The sequence below is a fragment of the Lepidochelys olivacea genome (genome assembly GCF_965140295.1).
Source record: "Lepidochelys olivacea isolate rLepOli2 genome assembly, chromosome: 1".
Classification (NCBI taxonomy): domain Eukaryota; kingdom Metazoa; phylum Chordata; order Testudines; family Cheloniidae; genus Lepidochelys; species Lepidochelys olivacea.
In genome coordinates, this window is record NC_140411.1 from 142,489,985 (window position 1) to 142,511,757 (window position 21,773).

The 21,773-nt window shown below is 38.7% G+C and overlaps 1 protein-coding gene across 4 annotated transcripts in view; it reads right to left on the bottom strand.

Annotated features, from left to right (window-relative positions):
- Positions 1–21,773, bottom strand: part of RPS6KA3 (ribosomal protein S6 kinase A3) — a 125,814-nt gene that overhangs the window by 83,179 nt on the left and 20,862 nt on the right. For all 4 annotated transcript variants that reach the window (XM_084614259.1, XM_084614258.1, XM_084614257.1 and 1 more), the window contains 2 exons: positions 8,305–8,421; positions 2,983–3,064 (listed from right to left, as the gene is read on the bottom strand). In XM_084614259.1, the coding sequence (XP_084470385.1) occupies positions 2,983–3,064; positions 8,305–8,421 (199 nt within the window). The remainder of the gene's footprint in view (positions 1–2,982; positions 3,065–8,304; positions 8,422–21,773) is intronic.

Genomic DNA, 21,773 nt, shown 5'->3' on the forward strand with positions numbered 1-21,773 from the left:
GTCAATGCTTCATGCTTGTGAGGCACTGCAATTACAAGATGTATGAAGGCCCGAGTCTTAACTCCTGAAGAGATCTACAAGACCTCTCCCAATGTGCAGTCCCCCACTTCCCAGAGGACAATGCAGTGTCTTTAGCCGATGCCTATTACTCACAGGCAGTGCTTTCTAGTGTCTTAAAACACACTCTAGAATCTACTGGATCCTTTTCCTGATGATTTTTGCAGTGCTGCTGCTGCATCAAAATTCCTGCTTTTGACATAACATCTGTTCTACTGATGGAGAGAAGGCTATTACTCATTACTCACGTTCCAAAAGACCCAGTGATGTAGCATTTGAATATAACTTGCTACCCCACTCAGGGCCACAACCAGGCAGGAGTCTCAAAATCACTGAAGTGATTTTTAATGGGAGGAAACCAATGTCTAAAAAAGGATGTAAAGAATAGGACAAAGCTGCTGGAGGCAAAGCATCTTGTACACCACAAAAGAACGGCCAATCCCCTCCAAAAATAAACAAATATATATGATCATTTAAAAACACTGAAATACATCAATTTTAATGGCCAAACTCTTGAAGGAGGATCAGTCAGTTGAGAACTCCTCTGACAGCCATAGCTGAAAATGCAATATCAGTTGAGGCACAAGCAGGGGAGAAATGCACTGGACAGGGTGTTAGGATTCTCAAAAATTCTTCATCTTTGGTTTGCCTAAGACATCTGAAAGTCTTGCACTTGAAGCTTAAGACCCAAGAGCGCAAATCTGTAACAACTTATATCTCAGTCACAGACTGTCTTTAAAAGGTAGTTATATGCCATTCTAAATTTTTTCTGGAAACAAATTGTTTCAGATGCTTTGGGTCTGGGATGAAGGTAACCTGCTCCTAGTAACACAAAGTAACAAAGACAAAAAGGAGAACAAATTCTTTCTTGCATTTTCTCTTCTTTGGGACCAGATAAATACTACCACCAAATCTGGGCCACTGGTGATATAACTATTCAATATGAAGTCTTCTTGATAAAAACCAAAAATCCACTGTTTTAACCAAATTTTTGTTAATGCTCCCACAGAAAACTGACAGTTTACCCCCAGGATAGCTGAGGAGAGACTGTACTTGCAGTTAGAAAAGACACTCTGATTTTTAGGAATATTAGATTTTTTTGTTTTTCTTCCTCATGGTGTCCACAGGATAGAGTTAAGATTTTCAGGTGCCTTAGCGTGTCATTTCATTACAGATATTTAAGACCAAAAAAATGCACTGATATAGGCGCCTAATTTTTTTTTTTTTTTTAAAAAAGGAACCATTTAAAAAATAATTTTAAAGCAAGCTAATTAGAGAATTTACTTATAAATTCTTAGAAAATTCCTCCTATTTTGGAGCAAGTCCTATACTTTTGGAGAGGATTTGCTGTATTCTTCATACATTAAAAAGAAGTAGTTAAATTCCTACTTTAAGCTCAAACTTTAACTATGGAACCAAATGGACCAAATGTGGGAATTTTGGTAATATATTTATGATTCCAATATGTGCCTCAGTTTCACTCTGTGCTTGGTATTGCTATGTGTGAGTGTAAAGAGCAGGAAACAGGAGGCATTTTGTCACGTAACTCTCTTGGGTGATATGAACGGATCATTTATTACTGGCTGAGACCAACCCATATCAATGGAAGGCCCTACAAAGACAAGGGAAACCCCAAGGACTGAACAACTGACATATCAATGAGAGGCTCCCAGCTTGGGTGGGTGGAGCACATATGAACTCAGGAGGAAGGCAATGGAGGGAGGTGACAGGAGGCGATAAGAACTGGGCTCAGGGATACACACAGAGCGCTCTCCTGGAATGAAGACAAAGAGACAGAGACAGGAAACCAAGATAGTTCCTATAGCAGCCTGGTTCAAGGGAGCCCTGGAATTGGCCAGTATGAACTATATCTTGATGTTTAACTTAAGGATTTCCTGATGCTATATTCCATTTCACTATGGAACCCTATTCTGTTTTGAAAAGGTTGCTTGGTGTCACTGCAAATACTTGCTGAGGTGCATTGACTCCTGAAGAAGGGAAAGGTTTCCGAATAGGAGTATTCTATCCTGTGGATCTGTGACAAGTAGAGATTCAATCATACAAAATATGGTATCTGGAAGACTATAAAATGTTAAGACTCCTATCCTTTTCCAGGGGGTCACTCTGCATGTGTGTATGGGGAGTGATTAGGGAAGAGGAAATACAATTAGCTTCCTCTTTTCTTCAAAACATATAAGCACAATCTCCTTATATATTTATATTCCTGAATTTTTCTTTTTATAAAGTTGGTGGGTTTTGTTGTACAAAAATACTCAGTTTTATAATAAAAGAGGTATTAATGGATTTTTCAACATCACAAACTAAACGTAATTTGATCTCTTAAACTTCTCACCAAAAGGCAAGAAACTTTATCCACAAAGTTACACAGCATTTTGGAGAACAGAAATATGCCATTTAATAAGTATCTATTAACATGTCCAGGATCAAGTCAACTAACCAGAAGTAATGATGTGGCACAGCTACCTTGATGAAACATTTATTATGTCTATGCAGTGCTTCAGTAAGGGACACGGATTTTAATACTAACTACTTCAAGAAGGATTACCGAACTACATTATAATTAAGTTTGTAGTAAAAGATTTAGAAATTTCATATCTAGTGAACATGGGTTTCTGACAGGATGACAACAAACAAGTTGATCAGAACCTATCACGGAAAGAACGGTTTTCATTAAAAATTCTACAAATGTGATGCTTTCATTTATTAATCCTTTTGTGTTTATAATACGAAGATGGTACTTTTTGTCCTATTTGGTGGTTTAGAATTTAAGTTAAGCATGCACATAAAAGATCTTTGTTGAACTAACTCTTTCAACAGTATCTATATTTATATTTTTGTTTGCAAAGATTAAGGTTTGGTTCATATGTATATCACTTTCCATAAATGGTTATTTTAATTACTTACCTTTCAGTGTGGCTTTTTTTAATACCTTCATTGCATAAAGCTGTCTAGCATCTGATCCTGAGATTTTTTTGACAAGAAATACCTGTATTCAATATATTAAAAATGTTCTTAAAGGAGATAAATATAAATCAGATCAGTAAATTTTGGTATCTAATTCTATTAATAGGGATTCACAGTTGTTTTTTCAACAAAATTCTTATTTGTAGCAAATGGCACACCCAACTCTAGTACTGACCACTTAAAATGATCTATGTTTGTTCATGATTATACAACTTGTGTTCCTAATTACAAATGTCCCTGTTTACCTACCACATTTCACCTCCCCTTAATTTTACTTGCATTTAAAAAACAAGAAATATATTGGGCCAAATTTATCCTGGTTTAACATAATTATTTCAGCAGTTACTCTAGAGATGAATTTGGTTGTGTCTGAAAAGTTGAGCTAATAAGCATTTAAAAAACAATTAAATGAAACAGCAAATTAAACATTCTGACCATTCTCTTCAGTTAAAAAAAGTTTTAAATATTTCTCTTCAAGCAGTTTCACATTTTACAGGAATTAACAGGGACATAACAAAAATGGTTATAAACAAGCTGCGGATATTACATATAATTGGGATGAGTGGAAGAGTTAATTCAGAGAGGAAAAATACATAATGATTGCAAGTCAAACAACTGTTCATAAGTAATTAAAGACAATATATTAACCATAGTAAAAGGCTTTTAAAAATATACCAGAAAACTGTGAGAAGACAATTGTGCCCATCTTCTTTGTTATACAGTTTACTGTGATTGAATGTCACATGTATTAGTAAAGTACTTCCAGACCCAACTAAAGTGTGTTTCCTTTCCTTTTGCAGGAAAATAGGATTTCTTGAGAGGGACTATGTTTTTAATATCCTTAAACCAGTCAGATATGGAAGGGGATATATTGATTTCCACTGTAGACAAATTCTATGTTTAGTAAGAAGGAAAGCCAAATACACAAACCGTTTTATATTTGTATTTTGGTTCACTTATGAAAAGACATAGCAAACAGATCATGGGGTAAAGGGGATTTTCCGAGTGACAATTTTAGTATATGCTATGTAATACTCAGAGTAAATCTGGAAACACAGGGTGGTCCCACGTGTTTGTGCAAGTTACCTGACAGAGGTACGAGACACTACACAGAGGTGGCACAATCGTTATGTGAATCAAGCTTTATTGTTTAGTACAGTAAATTATATGTAATAATTTTGGGCCCATCTCTCATGTACACCTCTTTTGATGCCAGTGGATGCCAGAGAAATACAAACAGGGCTTAGTGTTAACGAGAATCAGGTCTTTGTAGTTATTATTGCCCCAAAATTACGAGTTATTACTATTTAAGAATTGCCCAGGAATTAAGGCCTTTTAAAAATGATAAGTATGTCCTCCATGAGTTCTCAAAGGTAACTGTTAATGGTTCCGAGATGGTTTTCTTTATCCTGGATTACTCATCTGTACCTGAATTTAGAGATTTTCATATGACGACTTAGGTAGCATTCCTTGACAAAGGAACAGGCTACAGACAAAGCATCTTTGGGGTTTGTTCCTGGTTAAGCCAAGGAATTACATATTCAGATGAACGGCAATGCTACTGCCAAAATTTTTATTATTATTATTTATTCAAATAAATTAACTTTTATTGGTGGTTTCTTAAATAATTAGAGGACAGATGGGAAAAAATACTTAGAAAGAACAAGACTGCACCTTACTTGACAGTTAGGCATAGATAGGATATCCTCATCTCTCTCCAATGAGGAATTTTATCCAGGACTGATATAGAATTGAAGTGTAATAAGTTGTTAAAAAAATCTTGGTTTATGTTTATGATCAGCACCTAATCTGGATTCTAATACTAAGGAGGAACTGGAAAGTACTGTTGGCTCATATGATATATTTCAATCTTCCTTCACTTGATTGTGAGCCTTGTATATCTCCCAAATGCAGTTTAGGTTTTAAATATTTCAGTGAGTGGGAAAGTAAATTAAAAGGTTATCTGCAAACAGGGCAATCTTGCTTGTGATGGTACCTGTTTTAATGCCCCAAACATTAAGATTATTATTGAATAAGATTGCAAGTGGTTTTATCAAAATTTCAAGGTGGATTGAAGATAAGGAACAGTTCTGTCTTGTCCAAATTTTGATGGCGGTTGTTTGGTAGAAACAACCCTGCGGGGTTACTGAATATCATTAGGGCTGTTGATTCATCACAGTTAATTCACGTGATTAACAAAAAAAATTAACTGTGAGTAAAAAAATTAATTGCAATTAACCGCAGTTTTAATCGCACTGTTAAACAATAGAATACCAATTGAAACATTAAATATTTTGGATTTTTTCTGCATGTTCATATATATTGTATTCTGTGTTGTAATTTAAATCAAAGTGTATATTATTTATGATTACAAATATTTGCACTGTAAAAATGAAACAAAAGAACTAGTATTTTTCAATTCACCTCATACAAGTACTGTAGTGCAATCTCTGTTATGAAAGTGCAACTTATAAATGTAGATTTTTTTTGTTACGTAACTGCACTCAAAAACAAAACAATGTAAAACTTCAGTGCCTACAAGACCATTCAGTCCTACTTCTTGTTCAGCCAATTGCTAAGACAAACAGGTTTGTTTACATTTACAGGAGAAAATGCTGTCCTCTTCTTATTTACAATGTCACCAGAAAGTGAGAACAGGCATTTGCATGGCACTTCTGTAGCCGGCATTGCAAGGTATTTGTGTGCCAGATGTGCTAAATATTTGTATGCCCCTTCATGCTTTGGCCATCATTCCAGAGGACATGCTTTCATGCTGATGACGCTCATTCAAAAAAAAAAAAAAAAAAAAAAAAGCGTTAGTTACATTTGAGACTAAACTCTTTGGGGGAGAACAGTATGTCCCCTGCTCTGTTTTACCCACATTATGCTGTATATTTCATGTTATAGTAGTCTCAGATGACGACTCAGCACATGTTCATTTTAAGAACACTTTCACTGCAGATTTGACAAAACATAAACAAGGTACCAACATGAGATTTCTAAAGATAGCTACAGCACTTGACCCAAAGTTTAAGAATCTGAAGCGCCAAGTTCCAAAATCTGAGAGGGACGATCTGTGGTGCATGCTTTCAGAAGTCTTAAAAGAGCAACACTCCGATGCAGAAACTACAGAACCCCAAACACCAAAAAAGAAAATCAACCTTCTATTAGTGGCATCTGACTCAGATAATGAAAATGAACATGCATCGTCTGCACTGTTTTGGATTGTTATTGAGCAGAACCTGTCATCAGCATGGACGCATGTCCCCTGGAACGGTAGTTAAAGCATGAAGGGACATATATTTACGTGCCAGATGCACTAAAAATTCATATTGCGACACCGGTTACAACAGTGCCATGAGAAGGCCTGTTCTCACTTTCAGATAGGGTTGCCAACTTTCTAATCGCACAAAACTGAACACCCTAGCCCTGCCCCTTCCCTGACACCCCGCCCCCACCTCACTACATTCCCCCTCCCTTGGTAGCTCGCTGTCCCCCACCCACTCACTTTCACTGGGCTGGAGAAGGGGGTTAGCGCTCTAACTGGGGCCAGAAATTAGGGATTCGGAGTGCGGGAAAGGGCTGCAGGTTTAGGTAGGGGGATGGGGTGTGGAAAGGGTTTGGGCTCTTGGGTGGGGGTGCAGGCTCTTCGGTGGGGGTGAGAATGAAGGGTTTGGGGTGTAGGCTAGAAGGTGGGGCCAAAGGATTTGGAGTGCGGGAGGGGGCCGTGGTTGAGGCAGGGTATTGGGGGGGGCGGGCTCTGGGCTGGGGCTGAGGGGTTTGGGGTACAGGAGGGGGCTCTGGGTTTGAGGGAGGGTTTCAGGGCTGGGGCAGGTGGTTGGGGCGCGGGCTTACCTCAGGAGGCTTCCAGTCAACAGCATAGCAGGGCTAAGGCAGGCTCCCTGCCTGTCCTGGCACCATGCTGCGCCCTGGAAGCAGCCAGCAGCAGGTCCGGCTCCTAGGCGGGGGGTGGGGGTGGGGGGCAGGAGGCTCAACGTACTGCTCTCAGCTGCAGACACCACCACCCCAGCTCCCATTCACTGCGGTTCCCAGCCAACGGGAGTGCAAAGCCGGTGCTCAGGGCAGGAGCAGCACACAGAGCCCCGTGGCCCCCCCGCCTAGGAGCCAGACCTGCTGGCCACTTCCGGGGCGCAGCATGGTACCAAGATAGGTTGGGACTAGCCTGCCTTAGATCCGCAGTACCACCGACTGAACTTTTAATGGTCCAGTCAGTGGTGCCAACCGGAGTTGCCAGGGTCCCTTTTCGACCAGGCATTTTGGTCAAAAAATGGACACCTGGCAACCCTACTTTCAGGTGATATTGTCAACAAGAAGCAGGCAGCATTATCTCCTGCAAATGGAAACAAACTTGTTTGTCTGAGCAATTGGCTGATCAAGAAGTAGGACTGAGTGGATTTGAAAGATCTACAATTTTACATTGTTATTTTTGAATGCAGGTTTTTTTGTACATAATTCTACATTTGTATGTTCAACTTTCATGATAAAGATTGCATTACAGTACTTGTATTAGGTGAATTGAAAAGTACTATTTCTTCTGTTCTTTTACAGTGCAAATACTTGTAATCAAAAATAAAGATTAAATGAGCACGGTACACTTTGTATTCTGTGTGGTAATTGAAATTAATATATTTAAAAATGTAGAAAACACCCAAAAATATTTAAATAAATGGTATTCTATTATTGTTTAACAGTGTGATTAACTGTGCGATTAATTTTTTTAATCGCTTGACAGCTCTAAATTTCGTTATTAATTCAATGACTATAGGACCAAAGCCCATTTTCTGTAACACATGAACAAAACTAGAGCCATTCTACATTGTGAAATACTTTTTCCTTACTGATGGCCGTTCTGCCTACCACTTGTTTTTTCTTTCAGGTCTGACAGTACATTAAAGATACATGGAATGGATCTATTCAGGATGAATATACTCTTCCATCTTAATACGGAATATCTTAACTTCAGAAAACTTTTATACCAGAGTTGCACAAGGAGAGAATTCAGGAATCTTTTTGAGGTTTACAGAATAGCTAAATTTGGAACAGATTTACTGGTTTCAAAAGGATCTGCCTGAGCCTGAGCACTTTGTTAGTAAAGACCAATTTAGAAAATAATCTTGACCTGGACTAAGGCTTGAATATAAAAATCTGACTGCTATAAATATTTCACCCTTATTACTGTCCATTCCAAGGGCTTCTGACTTCCCTTTTGATAACCCACCCACAAAAATATGTACAACATACCTTTCCAAAAGAACCCTGTCCTAGAACCTTAAGAAGTTCAAACTGTGATGGGTCCGCTTTCTCATGTCCTTCCTTTACATGATGTGTTATTGCAATCTCTTTGATATTGCCTTCTTCCTAGCAAGGAAAACATAAGAAATAACTCTAGATTAATGTCATGCCTTCCAAAATATTTTGTAAACATCACAAATCTATTCACAAATATCAGAGATACTGAAACTGACCAGGTAAAACAATTAATAATCTAGAATTAAATCTAATCCTGGGGGATTTTGGAAGAAAGAGTGATGTTACATAATTCTATAGCCAATTCTAAGTTTGTATATGAAGAGTATAGAAATAACAGAAATCAGGACAATGAACAGAATGTGTCATCTGGAAAAGCAAAGGATGTGCAAATTTTCTCCCAAAGTTAAGAGACTTATGAAAAGTAAGCAGCCATCCTGTTTTTGAATTGCAGGATGGTACACTGAGGAATTATTACATGAACACAAAGTTAAGTTATTACTGGAGGTCACTTTTCAACAAACAGATACTTTATAAATGCATTTTTTCCTCAAAATATGCAGCTTTAGTTGCTGCTTGCTGGCACATCTCTATTTTAGCTATACATTTGTAACCTCCTCCATCAATCACCACTGCAGCAGAAGCAGCAGAAGAAACCTTGAATAAGTTTTTAATCCACACAATGTTTGTATAACAGTTTATATTCCTCACACAGGATGTCCGTATTTCCTCATCTTGCACAAACGTTTTGGGGATTTAACAACTGTGTGTTGCTGCTTTCTCCCATTCCAAGTTTTTCAACGGGGCCCAATCCTATGACCTGTTTCAGTCGCAATGGCTGACACTGCAGGTTTCGGTCCCACATGTTTAAAAAAATTAAATGCCAAAAATGGACTTGGAGTTAGAGAGAACAGAGAGAAGAAAAGGGTCCTCCTTTCAAGGTACTTACACTTAAGATTTTAAGTCATTTGGTAGAAGGCTTTGCTACTTTTTATTTCTTACTGTCCTCCCTTTCCTGTCTAAATGTTACCATACTTATTGTTCCTTTCCTGTTTGCATATATATTCTGTCCTCCTCCTCTTGAAATTTTTTTGGTGCTTTTAAATTCTCTCCCATTTCTATTTCTCATTCTTTCTTCTGCTTCTCATTCTTTTATAGCTTCCAGTGCCTTTTCTGCTCCAAACATGCCTATGGTGTGATCAGCCCAAAAATTCACTGACAGGACCAGGAGACACTCACGGATGCTCTTGTCAGGAACACAAAGATTTAAAGACAACCCCCAATCTTCTTGTTGCTCAGAAGCTGCTGCTCATTTTCATGTTTAAGATACTGTAAAATATGGTTTAACATATCACCACACTGACAATGGCCTTTTAAACACTGGGTTAAAAAGTAATTTTGCTGGAACCATGTTAAAACATTTTTTACAATCTTCATTTCTGTCATGGTAAAGGTCACACAAGCATGTTATAAAATAGCAGTATTAGCTTGGTAGATGTCTAGTATTACACTTTTAATTGTTCAAATAAACATGTTTTGGCTCAACTACCAAACAAAAATACACTTTTCATTAGGACATTAAGAAAAAAAGTACTAAAATCTTAAATTTAAATAAAAGTTTTAGCTATTTATTTAAATCACAATTAAGTGCAGAGATTTGAAAATCACCTTGATTTCAGAGTCTATCCACCTTGCCTGCTAGCCATGGAATAAATCCAATAGCCAGAGGAGAATCCAAAGAGTTTAGTTCAAGACTTAACTGCTATAAATATGCACACAAACTTGTGCAAATAAGGTTTAGAAGTGCGCCCAGTTGGAATGTTTCTAGAGATTAAGAAATGTGATCAAGCTGACCTCATCTTTCCAAATAAATAAGTATGCCCCTGCACATCAGGCATATCATCAAAAAATTAAGTCAATATTTCAGTGTAATATACTCTTACAAAAATGTTGTATGCTGGATACCTGAAATACACTGGTAGTGTAGTACTCTTTCCAGAACAGCACTACTCTTGCATACATGTTTATTTTAAAATAATTAACCTGAAAGGGATTTTATACATAATCACACTATTAGAGATAGAAATCTGAAGTCTTGTTAAAGCTTCTCTCAGAAGTACATTATAATGACCTAAATAAGGAAGCTCATCAGTTATAACAATTACTTATTGATTCCTTGCAACAAATTAAAATAAAAACCCTATCAACCTTTTTTTTTGAAAAATCACATCTCACATTTCTGATAAGACTTCTGTTAATTCACAATGCTATCTTACATTTGCCAAATTAGAATTTGATCTTCATTATAGGCAAATCTTCTCTTCTGCATCTACCTCAAGAAAATAGTTTGGGCACTGGGGAACTCTGAGGGAAGACTGAACCAATCCTTACTTGGATCCATTCTTTAAAGGGTGCTGCAGATTTTTTAGCATTTTCTTCTAATGGGAGAGAGCGGTCAGCAGAAGGCTTCACATAGCAGTGAAATCTACCAGCCTTCTCTGTTCTTCAGTTAACTCTACTTTGCACACATTCAGGTAGAAACCACCTGAGAATCAGGGCTCCTTGCTGCGAAAGAGCATTTTAAAACTGACAAGTTATCGTGAAAAGAAGACACAAATTGCACATCTTTTGGCACTGCTATTTCTTTGCCATCATCATCAGAACTTCTAAAACAGAATCATCTTCCACATTCTCATCCATTACTGGCAGCCTAAACAGCACTGACTGCAAGCTATCCAACTAATTAAGACAAAAGACAACAAACATGCCAAAACTACATTTAACTGCTTGTGCAACTTTCTCTACATTCTTACTTTTTTCCCATGGACTGTTGTGGATAACATCAAAATTGCCTTTACAACTATTTTCTAATCTGAAAACATTCCCCCCCCCGCCTTTGTTTTACCCCTCCCGCTAGTCTCTTCACTTCTTCTGAATCTGCTCCTCTTTCCCTCTTCTGTCTCCTTCATCCCCCTCTTCCTTTTTCTTTCCACTTTGCTTATCCCCTTCCAAGTAAATCTCCCTCCCCCTAAAAAACTGTGTAACACACTTGCTATCACCACATTGTTCGCTCTGTGCGCTATATTCCTTCTCCACAGTCTTGTGTCAGTCTTGTCTATTGAGACTAAGTTCTTAGAGGCAGGGATGGTCTACTGCTCCCTTTGTACCATGCCTAGCACATGAGGGCCCCGTTCTTGGTTGGCCCTTAAGCACTATGGTAATAAACATGATTACATTATTATTAATCAAGGCCAGCAAAATCTAGTTGTATGTTTGTTCTCCAAATTTTGCACTTGTTCCATCTTTATGGTCTATCACCATAGATCTGCTATTTGACTAGATCTGGCTTTTTCAGCACTATTTCTGACAGTTCTATACATTTAAGTGCATGAACTACAGCTGAACATGTACATTTTACATGTGACCGCTTGAGCACAACAGATTTAGAAATGCACTGAAATTCCCATTCCCCCCCCGTGTGTTCACAGACGGGCTTTTTTTTTTTTTTTGAAAAACTCTTATTAAAAAGATCCAGAGTCATTAGTGAGTAAAATTAATCCTATTTACAGTTTACTTCTAGTCCTGCATAAGCATGTGGATGAACATACAGTGTGTCTACGGATCCTTTTCAAATTTACATATAGTATGGACTTTAGAATAGAGAACCTGCATCCTTAATGTGCAATACAAGCTTCTCCCCCGCCCCCCCCCTTTTTTTAAAAATAGGAAAACAGAAATAAGAGCAGATGTCGATTTCTGGTGCAAAATGGCTAAGAATGCTTACCGGACATTCCCCTAGCATCAGAAACTATCCATAAGGTGGTGTTTTTGGAGGGAGAAATATTTGTTTTAATGCGGTCGCCTTCCACTCTGTTGTTGTAGAGAGCATGACAGAAACACTCTGATAGAATTATTCACAGGTGAACCTATACATTTTTAACCTTTAAATTAAGGGTGTGATTAGGGGATTAGGTACTTTTTAATCTTTCCACTGTAGTTTTACAAAATTCCAGGTGAGGGAATAGCACACTACGGAAGAATTGTCTGAGTATATACTGACTGTAGATATTTTCTGTTCCTGCACCAACCAGCTCTATGGAGACCTGGATCTCCACAGACTACATTATCTGCTCAGCTCAACAGAGGTGGTTGGCTAGACAACTGGCTTTACCAGTACCACTCTAGAAAACACAAATAAGGTGCATGAAACACAAGAAAACAAAGGAATATTACTATCAAAGAAGAAACTTGATTTTAAACTAATACAACAACTGTGATTTAACTAGCTTTCATACCCCTGGTTGCCCTGGGTACCCTGTTCCTCTCAAAAGATACCATTTACCCAAATTTTTTCTTAAGGCCTTCATACAACAGTGCATAACCTAATTCTGTCTCTGCGCGCCCATCCTGTGTGCTGAAGGAGGCATGAATACCATGGGAAAAAATGGTGTGTGTATTTAAGAGACTATCATCATGCAGATACCCACAGAGGCAGAATTTAGGTTGGCCAGTCAACCTCAAATTTTCTAATTCCTAACGTTTGAATGCTTGACTTTGCTACCTAAATAATATTCTTTAAACGTAGTTTTTTAAAGTAAGAGCTCCTTACTTGGGGGTGTGAATGTGTGTGCATGTTTTTAAAAGGAATAAACTCCACCCACCCTATCATCATCAGTGAATCTTAGGTCTTCAATACTGCAGCACAGATAGTTCTGTCATTCAAATAGTAGTAAACTACATTAATTGGCAGCTGTTATCCTGGAAGGGACAGGAAGTGGGAAGGAAAATGAGCCACTGAGGCCAGGTGCTGGGTATGACCGGGCTTTCTCTCTCCCTTCCTTCCCTGGGACTAGAGGAGCTCCTGCCTCACACAGTAGCCCTCGAGAATAGAAAGGAAAAAATGGACTAGGTACTAGGTCTTGAGGAAGCCTAGTCTGTAACTCTCCCCCAACTTTTTCCACTCCCACTATGGCTGCTCTGGCAGCTCCCAGTGTTCCTAGTGTGTTCTGCTGCAATAGTGGCATCAGCCCACACTTAGAATATTCATGTTCAGTCATTTTGGCACAATTTTTCTGGAGTCTTGCAAATGACAAAAGGAAACAGATTTTCAACAGTTTATATTCCAGCAAAGCCTTAATGTAATGTCACAAGACAAAGAACAGGCACTGCCCTCGCTCCAGCGGTTTCTCCATGTTGAACTCAAATGCCTGCTGCAAACAATGGATGTGTTAAAGCTCTCATAAACAAGGTAATCTTTTTTTTGTAATGGCATTAGGCAACTTAAACATAGTGGTTGCTACCAGCTCTCCCTACAGTGAGATTCACAGTTACTAAATAAAGTTTACAAGGAAACAAAATATAATATGACAATGAATTAATATTCATTTCTTTAACAGTATCACAGTGTGATGGTTAGGGCTTGTCTACATTGGGAACTTATTCCAGAATAAGGTAAGGTGTGAATTTAAAGCACTAAAGCTTTTCTGGAATAACTCCCTCTGTGAACACGCTTATCCTGGATTAAGAATATTCCCCCCACTCCCCCACTGTATCTTAACCTGTTTCCAAATATAAATTTCCCTTGCTATACAACTCTTAAAAAAAAAAAAAAAAAAAAAAGTACTGAATTCCCCTAAAGGTGTGCTATCACAATTACCCTAGATTTTGGAGGAGTTTGTATACTAATAAAGCAAAGGTGTGATGGAAACACACTAATGAGTTTATTATAACATATGAGTCTCATCTGAGAGGCAACAGAAAAGCAAGAACATGCTTAAGTCTTTGCAGGATCAGAACTTAAGATTGTAAGCTCCTCAAGGCAGCAACTACATCTGTATTCATATTTCACAGTATCAAATACAACACTGGTGCTTAAACAAGAACAGTGACACAGAAACAAAAAGCTAACTCAAAGAATGAAACACCTGGTGTACTGGAAGTTAATTTGTTCAAGAGGAGGAACACTTTCATTTTACTGTTTATTGATTCACAAGGGTGAAATTGACCAGAGAAATGGTTTTTTTTTTAAACATGATTAACCATGCAAAATTCACCAATAGAAGACTGATTAAATTTTTCTTTTGAGCAACTGGTCACAAACTGGACCAAAAACATACGGGAAAGAGGTAAGGGAATACTAGCTCACAGCTTTTAGGCTGCAAGATAAATACCTTATTCAGTTGTAGTGCTGGAAATATTCTAAATTGTGTGTGCATCTAGCAGTATTTCTATTCTAGTATTAAACTATATGCTTTCTTGCATATATTTTGTACTTATTTTACATTCGAGGCCAAATAAACATTGCTTTAATTTAAGATATCTGGACTCAGATGTGTATAGTGTTATTTTGGGAATACCTCTTGGGTAACCCATTAAGGGGGAGAACTGACCTCAGACCTTTAGGAGATGGAAACAGAAGAGCAAACTGTCTGAGCACTTTTCATATTGCTGAAAAATCCCAGAGAAGCAGGAGCCTTGAGGTTTGGTATTACATTATACATTATTCATATGCATTATCTGAATTTACACTGAAAGGTCAAAGAAGGTATTTGTTTTGAGTATCTTGTGCAGACTCACAGGTTCTTCCTAATTCTCATTTTTAATTCTCAACTTTCTTCAAAATAGCAGTTTTCATGTACTTTTTTATTGAAGTTGTCCATAATTAGATCACGTTTCAATTCATTTACAAATATCTTGTTCACAAAAACTTTTTGTACATTATTTCGACCAATCCATCTAAAATACCCTATAACCAGTTGTAACTATAATAGTTATGCAGTTGTATCATTTGGACATTTGAATTTACAAACCATCACCTATGAACTCCCCCTAGGAAATTTTCAGTCATGGCACCTATGATGTAGTTTACAGTAAAGACTTTGACATAAAGGTTGTAAATTCTTACTATGTGTTCATGGTCTCCTTACAGTTAATATACAATATTTCTGTAGCTATATTATTAATTTGCACTGATAAAAAATTAGAAAATTCATTGCTCAAATTTAACTAGTTTTCCATCATCAGAATGGTAGTTCCAACTAGATTTTAAGATACCTAAAATTCTCTGCTTGTTTATGATCTAACTAATCAAATTAAAGCCACCAATTCAAATCAGGAACAGTTTGCTCTGGCACACTGAAGCCAAGCCTGGAGTATGAAACTTATTTCCCCAGGCTGGGCTTTTAAGGAATCTTTGAGACAAAGATATATATCCACAACATAGATCCTTTTTATAAGGAATCCATAGGAAGAGACTATGAAAAACAATTTTACTGAGATAACTACTGGCTCTGAATGCAACAGATTAATAAGGAAGCAGTTTAAAAATAATTTGGTTTTGTGAACATTGTTACTGAAATGCTTTAATATGCCTGAATTCATAGTTAGTCTTCCTAAAGGAACTCTGAGACACACATTGCCTATGAAATTTAATAGTTTAGACAGTAATCATCTTGTCAGAAGATCAGTACATACATTTCAGATATTAGTTTTCTTGGAGAGAACAAATAAAACTATAGGAAATGCACTGGAGTCCACCATGCTTTATTATAACATTCAAAATATCAGCCCAGTAAAGCTGCTGTTGTCTAACAGAACAGAACAGTAATACCAGCTGTAAGCAACATGAGTTGATCTTGAGTGGTAACAAATTTAATATAATCCCTCCTCTTTCCACAATGCTAGACATTCCATCTGATGTCATTTTAACAATCACTTGTGCACACAAACAAGTGGTGACAATATTCCTCAGACTCTACCAAAATAAGCATTTTAAAAAAAATATTTTGATGACAAGTTTACAAAAAAAAGTCAAAATTTTATATAAATTATAGGTCAGGGAGAAAAGGAAGGAAAAAGAGCTCAAAAGAAGTATAACGATGGTCAACAATTCACATTAACAAGAATAACCATTAACCACATCCTAGTCCTGCCTCCAGCCTAATTTTTGGATTTTAAGAAATATTCTTTTATATTTTGATTTATTTACATATTTTTAATTCCGGGTTTGGGTCACATAGCGTGACAATGAAGTTAGAAGTTCTGTTCATTTAATATCTTAAATGAATATGGAAAGTAGCTGGTGGTTTTACATTAATTACTGTTTGATGCTTGCTTGTATACTTTCCACCTGAACTGTGAACTATTGTAGCAATATGTACTACAGGTTGAGCCTCTCTAGTCCAGCACCCTTGGGACCTGACCAGTGCCGAACAAGAGGATTTGCCGAACCACGGGAGGTCAATATTGTAGCGAGTGAGTCTCTTTATTTTAATCTCGCTAAGGCGAATAAACGAAACAACGCTTGCAACACCGCCTAGCTAAGGCTTACTGGCTCTCTTCATAACAAAGTGTTAGTGTTGTTACACAATTTTACTGTATTGGCACAAGGAAATAAGTTGATAAAGCATAAAAAACATGAAATAAAATCATGCCGGACCATGGATGTTGCCGGACTAGAGAGTGCCAGACTCGAAAGGTTCAACCTGTACAACAGAGTAGTAATGTTACTCACAATTTCTCTTCTTTGTTAGGCAAAGCATTAAAGGTTTGCAGAAAATGCAATAAGTTTACCGGTCAATAAAATTATAATTTTGTTTATGTTGATGAGAAAACTAATATAATCTGGTATTAATATTTGAGTGTATGTGTAAAAACATTTTGAATACTCTTTTTTTCCCCTCCATATTCTAGAGATTAATCTAACAAAACACTCAACTGCCCATTTGCCCTAATTAAAAAGAGAAAAAAGGCTCCTGAAGATTTTCTGATGAGTCTTTCAACAGCCCTTCTGCTGACATTTTGTGCTGCTGTTTTGAAGTGACATTCAATGAAAAAAATCAGACTGAACAATGTATATTCATAACACAAGACATTTAGTATCATAGTGGGGTGCAGGCATCATTAATCAGAGACTGACATATTACTTTTACTGTACTGCATGTTTTATTACAGGATTGCAAATGGGTGAAGTGAAAATAGACCTAGATGGGCTTTTTGGAACTCTTCCATCCTACACGTCCTATATAAAAGCTTGCCATTTTATCTTAAGATGCCTTTCAAGAGTTCTGTAAAGCTTTAAGTTTCTACATTAACTGCTACATGCATTTCTAATGTTTATATAACTGTCTTGTAAGTGTAAGCATCTCTATTGGTTAAAGTAACTTGCTTGATTTGGTGACAGATTCTTAATAAGACCAAAGCAAAAGAGTACACTGATTTTTTTTATATTCCATATGTAATTAGAACGATGACGGCACAAGAAAATATTTAATAGAACATGAGTAAATTAGTAAACAATAACTATATTAATCTGTAATTTAACCATCACACAATTTCTGGCAAGTCAAAACACAGAAAATGTACCTTTATGAAAAAAAAGATGTAAAAATCCTCTTTTTCCAGTGCATTCACGCTCAATTCACAACGATTAAGCAAGTTATTTTTTTCCTAAGAAGCAAGATGTCAAATAAAACAAGCTTGTAATTCATTTAGTGAAAAAGTGGTTACTAATTTTTTGTAACTGTTGTTCTTTGAGACGGGTTGCACGCGTCCATTCCACTGTTGGTGTGCATGCGTCCCCTGCACAGCTGTTGAAAGTTTTTCCCCTCGGTGGTTCCTGTCCGGGCAGCTTGAGCATCCTCTGCTGCTGCACTCTGCTGGCATCAGTATGAAGGGCCCAGGTGACCCCAAGCCTCCTCAATTCCTTCTTTCCAGAAACTCCGGTGTAGAGGGGTAGGGTGGATGGCTTGTGGAATGGACATGTGCAACATATCTCGAACAGTTATGAAAGGTTAGTAACCATTTTTTCTTTGAGTGACTACACATGTGTATTCCACTCTTGGCAACTCCCAAGCAGTAATATAGGTGGAGGAATCAAGAGTTCATGTACACACGGACTTTAGAACAGCTCAACCAAATTTGGCATCATCTCTAGAGTACTGGGTGATGGTGTAATGGCAGGAGAAAGTGTGCACTGATGACCAGGTTGCTGCTTTACAAACGTCCTGGATAGGGATCTGAACTAGTAATACTGTTGAGGATGACTGCGATCTTGTGGAATCAGCAGTCAGTTTGACTTGTGGTGAAATGCCTGCCAGATCAAGAAATAATCCAAGACAAAATTCTTTGAAAGGAGCCTGGAAGACCTTTCTTTGTTTGCTAGAGCCACAATCAGTCTGACAGACCAACAAAATTTGCATGTGGTTTTAGGTAAAACACAGGTAAGTTGACTGACTTATGAAAATTTGAAAACTACTTTAGAGATACACCCTCATCTGGGTTTTAAGTAAATCTTATCTTTCAAAAAGACTGTATATGGTGGTTCAGATGTGAGGGCACGCAGTTCAGAGACCCTTCTGGCAGAAGTGACAGCAATTAGGAAAACCACCTTCCAAGAAAGACATAGTAAGGAGCACATTGTTAAAGGCTCAAATGTTGGTCCCATTAAAGCCTGGACAAAACCAAGTTCAGGTCTCAAGGGCAAATGGGTTCCCTTAATTGAGAGTACCACCTTTCTTTATCTGATTATCTTAAACATTGTAAGGAGAGTGATCACTTTAGATAAGCTATTACCAGCAGGAGAGTGGGGCGAGGGGAGGTATTTTTTCATGCTTTGTGTGTATATAAAAAGATCTTCTACACTTTCCACAGTATGCATCCAATGAAGTGAGCTGTAGCTCACAAAAGCTTATGCTCAAATAAACTGGTTAGTCTCTAAGGTGCCACAAGTACTCCTTACCTTTCTTTAAGGAATCTTATGGTCATGTCATCAGAAAAAAAGAGTTATCCATGTGAGGGTGGAAAGCTGGTATTGCTGCCAAGTGAAGCCTGACAGAGGAAATTGCTAAGCCCTGTTGTTTCAGGTGCAGCAGACAGACTCCAGTTTGACAATCTCAGAGAGAACAGCTTCCATTTTGACAGGTAGGCAGCCCTGATGGAGAGTTTTTTTACTACTTCCTCCAAGTAAGCCTGTTTTCTGAGATTTAGCCATGGAACTTCCAGGCCATTAGATGAAGGGACTGCAGGTTCGAGTGGAGCAGCTGACTGTGGTTTTGGGAGATTAGATTCAGCTGCAGCAGGAATGAGACTGGAGATGCCACTGAGAGGTCCAGTACAGTGGAGAACCAGTGTTGGCAGGGCCATGCTGGGGCTATTAATATAGCCTAAGCATGGTTGGCACTTGACTTTTAGTAGCACTCTGGGTAGGAGTGGGAAAAGAAGGCATCTGTGATTGAGCCCAGACCCTGGTCTTGGAGGGGGCAGAACTGGTGACATTTTCTGTTTGACTTATTTGCAAATAGGTCTATTTGGGGAGTCTTCCACTGCTGGAAAACGCATCTGGCTACCTCTGGGGGAAGAGACTACTCATGATGACTCAAAAATGACCTGCTCAGGCAGTCTGCTGACTTGTTCTGCATCCCTGGAAGATGAGAGGCCTCAAGGTTGATTGAATGGGCTATGCAAAATTCCCACAGGTGAACTGCTTCCTAACAAAGGAGGGATGAGTGAGCTCCTCCCTGTCTACTGAAGTAAAAAATAGCTGCAGTGTTGCCTGTAAGAACAAAACAGGTTTTGTTATATGAGGAAGTTGTCATATGGGGAAGGAAAGCCTGACAGGCAAGATGAATCACCCAGAGTTCTCTGATGTTGATATGAAGAGAGTTCCTTCAAAGGACCAAAGAGCCTGAGTTCAGAGGCATGAGGTCCCCACCCTACAGCCGAGAGTCACTGAGGGTTGAGGGCAGATGAAGGGGACACTACACAAACATTGAGAGGGTCCAACCACCAATTCAGGGAAATTAGTATTCATGCAGGAACCATGTGCACAGCATCCAGCTGAAGATGGCTTAGCAAGTACACTGAGGTCAGCCATATTTGGAGGCGTCTGAGATGCAGTCTCATGTTGTACTACATATGAGCATGAAGGCATGTGCCCTAGGAGCATCATGCAGTTTGGGACTGTTTTGACTGGAGGAAGCTTCAGGTGTGTCACTAGAGATTGGAATCTTGACTGGGAAGGATGCTCTGGCCTGGGTAGAGTCCAACACCATCCATATAAACTCTATACTGTGTACTGGGCACAGGGTAGACTTGCCTGCATTGATCTATAGGTCTAAGGCCTTGAATGCTGACTGAATGAGTCGAATGCTGGATATAACCTGGGCTTTGGACTGACCCCTGACTCGCCAGTCATCCAGATAAGGGTAGACCTGCACTCCTAGTTTCCTCAGGAACTCTGCTTAGCTATGCATTTTGCAAACAAACACTCAAGGAGCTGCAGGGAAGCTGAAAGGAAGCACCACAACTGGTAATGTGAGTGCTTCACTACAAACCTAAAGAACTTTGTGTGCCCGTGGTATACTGACACATGACAGTAAGCGTCTCTTAAATCAAGGGCAGTATACCAGTCTCCAGACAGGGAATGCTGGATGCCAGGTTGACCATACAGAACTTTTTCTTTCAGATAGCTGTTAAGCTGATGCAGGTGTAGAATAGATCTGAGACTTCCCTTTGCTTCCAGGGTTAGGAAACAACAGGAACAGAAACCCTTCCCTCTTAAATTCTGTGGAACCTCCTCTTTCTCACCCATCTGAAGGAGAGATGGAACCTTCTGCACCAGAAGTTCTTCATGAGAGGGGTCCCTGAAAAGGGAAGGGGAGGTAGAAATAATCTGAAGGGTGTATCTCACTTCTCCAGTGCTTAACATCCTGCAGTCTGGGCTAATATAGAACAGCTCTGAGGATGGGAAACGTTGGACCCGACCTCCAATTAGAAGATGACTCTCCTTCCTCTCACCACAGAGGTGCAGTTTCAGACAGTTCCAGTGATCAGTGCCGAACTGGAGAGGCCCACAGAAAAGCAAGCACCATGGGTTTTCCTTTTGACAGTACTGAAGGGCCACCCATCAGGTGTACACGAGGCTGGCACAGTACTGAGCGCTGTAGTGTTCTTGTTGGGTTGATGCACCAATAGCATCAACTCTCGTACTGCCAGAGATACCAGCACCAACAGGGTCAAGAGTTCCCTGGCAGCCGCAAGTACCTCTGGTGTGGTCAGTACCAAGACAATGTTGGTACAGTGCGGTGATTTGCACATGGGAGGAGCTCCTTTTGGCTCTGGACTCAGCAAAGCCTGCCTAAGTGTGGAGTCAATGATGCCATTTTCTGCAGTACCAAAGCAGAGGAGTGCTTAGACTTAGACCACACACTATTCTTAATCATATGCCTACCAGACTTCAGTGCCAAGGATCTTGCCCTTTCGGCAGTCTGCTTCTTGAGTGTAGGTTGCTCATGGACATACCTTATTGCAGGAAACAAAAGGCTGGAATCCCGGTGATCAAGGCATTCCTTGGAACTGAAACTGAAAGAAACTCTCAGACAGGGTAAAACCTAACTCATCTCTAATAACGTGATAACCACTAACTTATTTACAATAAAATACAAGAGAACACTCCACTCAAAATC